The sequence below is a fragment of the Ictalurus furcatus genome, chromosome 14 (assembly GCF_023375685.1).
Source record: "Ictalurus furcatus strain D&B chromosome 14, Billie_1.0, whole genome shotgun sequence".
Classification (NCBI taxonomy): domain Eukaryota; kingdom Metazoa; phylum Chordata; class Actinopteri; order Siluriformes; family Ictaluridae; genus Ictalurus; species Ictalurus furcatus.
This window is the reverse complement of record NC_071268.1, coordinates 3,344,974-3,351,022: the sequence shown is the minus strand read 5'-3', so window position 1 is coordinate 3,351,022 and position 6,049 is coordinate 3,344,974. Positions and strand designations below refer to the sequence as shown.

General features: G+C 44.5%; 1 protein-coding gene across 7 annotated transcripts in view; it reads right to left on the bottom strand.

Moving 5' to 3' along the window:
* Positions 1-6,049, bottom strand: part of anks1b (ankyrin repeat and sterile alpha motif domain containing 1B) — a 187,064-nt gene that overhangs the window by 16,540 nt on the left and 164,475 nt on the right. For all 7 annotated transcript variants that reach the window (XM_053641558.1, XM_053641559.1, XM_053641560.1 and 4 more), the window contains one exon: positions 5,517-5,642. In XM_053641558.1, coding sequence (XP_053497533.1) covers positions 5,517-5,642 — 126 coding nt within the window. The remainder of the gene's footprint in view (positions 1-5,516; positions 5,643-6,049) is intronic.

The following is a 6,049-nucleotide window of genomic DNA, read 5'->3' as shown; positions in this document are numbered from 1 at the left end:
AAATTTTACTGTCCTTTCGGTACTGGTTAATGCCACATCAGGTTGTTTAGGATAAACGAAAGGAGATAATGTTTAGGCGTGTTCATCTTTCTGTCTGAGCTCTTCTGTGACCTCTTCGTCTGCCTCCTTCCCGTCTTTTATCTGGGCGTCTGCGATTCTGCGACATTACAGTGTCAGAAACTCTACTGGCCTGTCCCACCGGCCGATCAAATTTACATGAGTATAACATGGGCATGAGCTACAATTCCAGCATCGCTGCTGGTGTGGGCAAACAGACCAACCAGATTTGCAGGGCTGTTGCTAGGTAACAGCGCAGCTTTATGTAACCTCTAGCTAAAATTACTTCAGGATGGAGAGAAGCTGAAAAACAGCCCGCCACTTTAATTGAACAGAGAAATACTGTTATTCACCACAGAAACACTCTCTCTCTCTCTCTCTTCCTTTCTCTCTCTCTCTCTCTCTCTCTCTCTCTCTCCTTTCTCTCTCTCTCTCTTCCTTTCTCTCTCTCTTCCTTTCTCTCTCTCTCTTCCTTTCTCTCTCTCTCTTCCTTTCTCTCTCTCTCTCTCTCTTCCTTTCGCTCTCTCTCTCTCCCTTTCTTACTCTCGCTCTTCCTTTCTCTCTTTCTCTCTCTCTTCCTTTCTCTCTCTCTTCCTTTCTCTCTTTCTCTCTCTCTTCCTTTCTCTCTTTCTCTCTCTCTTCCTTTCTCTCTTTCTCTCTCTCTTCCTTTCTCTCTCTCTTCCTTTCGCTCTCTCTCTCTCCCTTTCTTACTCTCGCTCTTCCTTTCTCTCTTTCTCTCTCTCTTCCTTTCTCTCTCTCTCTCCCTTTCGCTCTCTCTCTCTCCCTTTCTTACTCTCGCTCTTCCTTTCTCTCTCTCTTCCTTTCTCTCTCTCTCTCTTCCTTTCTCACTCTCTTCCTTTCTCTCACTCTCTCTTCCTTTCTCACTCTCTCTCTCTTCCTTTCTCACTCTCTCTCTCTTCCTTTCTCTCTCTCTCCCTCTTCCTTTCTCTCTCTCTCTCTCTCTTCCTTTCTCTCTCTCTTCCTCTCTTTCTTCCTTTCTCTCTCTCTCTCTCTCTTCCTTTCTCACGCTCTCTCTCTCTTCCTTTCTCTCTCTCTCTCTCTCTTCCTTTCTCACTCTCTCTCTCTCTTCTTTTCTCACTCTCTTACGTCGGAGAAATAGTCCACAATTTTTGTACATCCTTAAATGCATATTAAGTGCACGATGTACTGTATGTACACACACACACACACACACAGAGCCATATGAATAGCTGAATTATGCACGCGTGGCGAGGAGTTAATATCAAACTCAGCGCGATCGTTATTTAGACCTCGAGCATGATTAGAGACGTTAGATGGTTGTCAGTGAATAAAATGACATAATTGCAGAGAAAACAAACACCCGCAGGTGTTGCGAGGAGGCTTCGGCGCACACGTGGCAGCTTGTTAAACTCCACGGAGGAAAGCCTGCGATTCGTTTAGTTGGAGGTACGCGCTATTCGTTTGCACACGTGGAGGAGTGTCTCAGTTACACGTGATTTTAACCTCGGCCCGGTTTACTCGCACACGATCACCGCATGTGAGTAGCAGTGTAAAGTCCAACGCTACTGTGTCCACAATTTGTCAAGCTTAAAGCACCTTCTGGACAATGTCCATAGCTCGAATGAGTGAATGAATGAAGCGTATAAATCATCCGTGATGTCTGTCTGTAGACAGCGGACGAGATGGCATCTAAATGACAACGCGTATCTCTGAGTGAATTTTACACAGCACGTTGATTATTACAGTAAAAGACGTGAATCCGCCGGTTACACGGCCTGAGCTGTAAACAGGTGAGTGCGTGGTCAGCCTGGAGATTAAACCACAGGCGTGTTTTCTTTAGAAGAGACTGCAAACTAGCTCAAACTTGGGGCGTAATTTATTAAGAGTTAAACTCTCGAGAGCGTGAAGGAATCCGCCAGTTAACAAAACAACCGGCCGTCGTTCGGCGAGTTTCCTAAACGTGCACTTACTGTACGGAACTCCGTTCTCTCTCGAGTCTTCACGGGCGTGTAGGATTTAGCCGTTTTGCCATCGCAGAAATGAACGCAAACTCAAGCAAACGCCGCGGTGGAGCTCGCAGTCTTTCGAAAGCACCGCAGGTTTTACGCGGATTCGGGCGTCGCGTGACGTCGTCACGACACGCTTTCATCCGAAGCCCTCTTCGATTCACGTGCGTCCGTTAAGTACCGTTAAAAGGTCGCGTTTACCGACAAACATCACTGTGAAAGACCGTGTAAACCATTTCGTGTAGTGGTTTTCTGCAAATTTCGAAAATAAAAATAAACGGCAGTAAAATTGTTTGTTTTTAGCAACAATCACAAAAAAAAACATCCCGTATGGACTGGTTTATTTACTTGTTTCTGTTTAAAGAGGTGGCTACATGGTTATTAAAAAATTAAGTCAAATTTAACACCAATGGCATCCTCCATGTGAGTAATTTGTATGCCTCAAATGCCCTTCAAATATACTTCGAACAGGAAAGAACGTTGGCCTCACACCTCCGGGGTCGGGGGTTCGAGTCCTGCCCGGTTCCTGCCCGGTTTCCTCCCCCAGTCCAAACACATGCATGGTAGGCTGACTGGCATGTCCAACGTGTCCGTAGTGTATGAATGAGTGTGTGAGTGTGTATGTGTGTGTGAGTGTGTGAGTGTGTATGAATGAGTGTGTGAGTGTGTATGAATGTGTATGTGTGAGTGTGTATGAATGAGTGTGTGAGTGTGTATGAATGAGTGTGTATGAATGAGTGTGTATGAATGGGTGTGTGAGTGTGTATGAATGAGTGTGTGAGTGTGTATGAATGAGTGTGTATGAATGGGTGTGTGAGTGTGCATGAATGGGTGTGTGAGTGTGTATGAATGAGTGTGTATGAATGTGTGTGTGAGTGTGTATGAATGTGTGTGTGAGTGTGTATGAATGTGTGTGTGAGTGTGTATGAATGTGAGTGTGAGTGTGTATGAATGAGTGTGAGTGTGTATGAATGTGTGTGTGAGTGTGTATGAATGTGTGTGTGAGTGTGTATGAATGTGTGTGTGAGTGTGTATGAATGTGTGTGTGAGTGTGTATGAATGAGTGTGTGAGTGTGTATGAATGAGTGTGAGTGTGTATGAATGAGTGTGAGTGTGTATGAATGAGTGTGAGTGTGTATGAATGGGTGTGAGTGTGTATGAATGAGTGTGAGTGTGTATGAATGGGTGTGAGTGTGTATGAATGGGTGTGTGAGTGTGTATGTGTGAGTGTGTATGAATGTGTGTGTGAGTGTGTATGAATGAGTGTGTGAGTGTGTATGTGTGAGTGTGTGAGTGTGTATGATTGTGTGTGTGAGTGTGTATGAATGTGTGTGTGAGTGTGTATGAATGTGTGTGTGAGTGTGTATGAATGTGTGTGTGAGTGTGTATGAATGTGTGTGTGAGTGTGTATGAATGAGTGTGTGAGTGTGTATGAATGAGTGTGAGTGTGTATGAATGAGTGTGAGTGTGTATGAATGAGTGTGAGTGTGTATGAATGGGTGTGAGTGTGTATGAATGAGTGTGAGTGTGTATGAATGGGTGTGAGTGTGTATGAATGGGTGTGTGAGTGTGTATGAATGTGTGTGTGAGTGTGTATGAATGGGTGTGTGAGTGTGTATGAATGGGTGTGTGAGTGTGTACGTGAGTGTGTGAGTGTGTATGAATGTGTGTGTGAGTGTGTATGAATGAGTGTGTGAGTGTGTGAATGAATGTGTGTGTGAGTGTGTATGTGTGAGTGAGTGTGTATGTGTGAGTGTGTGAGTGTGTATGTGTGAGTGTGTATGAATTTGTGTGTGAGTGTGTATGAATGTGTGTGTGAGTGTGTATGAATGGGTGTGTGAGTGTGTATGAATGTGTGTGTGAGTGTGTATGAATGTGTGTGTGAGTGTGTATGAATGGGTGTGTGAGTGTGTATGAATGGGTGTGTGAGTGTGTATGAATGTGTGTGTGAGTGTGTATGAATGGGTGTGTGAGTGTGTATGAATGGGTGTGTGAGTGTGTATGAATGAGTGTGTGAGTGTGTACGTGAGTGTGTGAGTGTGTATGAATGTGTGTGTGAGTGTGTATGAATGGGTGTGTGAGTGTGTACGTGAGTGTGTGAGTGTGTATGAATGTGTGTGTGAGTGTGTATGAATGTGTGTGTGAGTGTGTATGAATGAGTGTGTGAGTGTGTGAATGAATGAGTGTGTGAGTGTGTATGTGTGAGTGTGTATGAATGTGTGTGTGAGTGTGTATGAATGAGTGTGTGAGTGTGTATGTGTGAGTGTGTGAGTGTGTATGATTGTGTGTGTGAGTGTGTATGAATGGGTGTGTGAGTGTGTATGAATGTGTGTGTGAGTGTGTATGAATGTGTGTGTGAGTGTGTATGAATGTGTGTGTGAGTGTGTATGAATGTGTGTGTGTGTGTGTATGAATGTGTGTGTGAGTGTGTATGAATGGGTGTGTGAGTGTGTGTGTGAGTGTGTATGAATGTGTGTGTGTGAGTGTGTATGAATGTGTGTGTGAGTGTGTGAGTGTGTATGTGTGAGTGTGTATGAATGTGTGTGTGAGTGTGTATGAATGTGTGTGTGAGTGTGTATGAATGTGTATGAATGTGTGTGTGTGTGTGTATGAGTGAGTGTGTGAGTGTGTATGTGTGAGTGTGTATGTGTGAGTGTGTATGAATGTGTGTGTGAGTGTGTATGAATGTGTGTGTGAGTGTGTATGAATGTGTGTGTGAGTGTGTATGAATGTGTGTGTGAGTGTGTATGAATGTGTGTGTGTGTGTATGTGTGAGTGTGTGAGTGTGTATGTGTGAGTGTGTATGAATGTGTGTGTGAGTGTGTATGAATGTGTGTGTGAGTGTGTGAGTGTGTATGTGTGAGTGTGTATGAATGTGTGTGTGAGTGTGTATGAATGTGTGTGTGAGTGTGTATGAATGTGTGTGTGTGTGTGTATGAATGCGTGTGTGTGTGTGTATGAATGTGTGTGTGAGTGTGTATGAATGGGTGCGTGAGTGTGTATGAATGTGTGTGTGTGTGTATGAATGCGTGTGTGAATGTGCTCTGCGATGGACAGGATAGGCTGCAGGATAAGCGCTATAGAAGATGGATGGATGATGGATGGACCTTGGTTTGACCTCTACCTTGTTCAGATCAGGTCCAAAATCCAATTCTCTACTTCAATTCTCAATTCAGTACTAATTTATTCTCTACTTCAAATCCCAAAAGAGATCTGTCATGTTCAGAGTCCGAGGCATGAGTCAAAAGTGGTCCTACGAGACTCTGATGCACGAAAAAAAAAAAAAAACCCAACCACTTTTAATTGATGCGTCTCATTTACAGATAAACGAATCACCAACGGTTAAACGTTAGCGAGTGACTGTTGACGCCATTCTGCCGCTGCATGTTCTCCTTAAGGAGACAAAGCACACACTGTGGTACATGGAACGGAATCACACTGACAGCTACACACACACGTGAACATGCTTACATATGCCTCGTAGTCACAGGACTGGAATATGAGCTTCTCAGGATGGTGTTGCCAGTACTGTACAGGTGTGGATGATGTCGCCTCGTTGGGAGGTCGCAATGTGATTGGCTCACACCATTCCCCTTGCTGAAACAGAGAATCATGTGACAGGTGTTAAGATCAGCAGCGTGAAGTACAGAAGATATGTCCTGGTAATACTTTTCCTCTTTTTCTTTTGGTATAGTCCTGAAATACATAGCTATGTCCTGTTCCTGCTGCGATCCTTGGTGTGTGTACACACGGTACTGCACTCCGGAGACATGCTTTAGAGCATTCACACTGAGTAATCGCACTGGAGCACACACACACGCACGCACACACACACAGACAGGAGCGAGTGCATCCACTGATAAGCTCTCTAGCAGCACCGTGATCATCACAGGCGTACTACACGCGAGGACGTTCCGAAACAGCGACGCGATACGCTTCCTCTAAGAATAATAAACGATGAAAGGCACGCGCACTTGATTTACTGGAGAAAGTGTTTTGCGGTT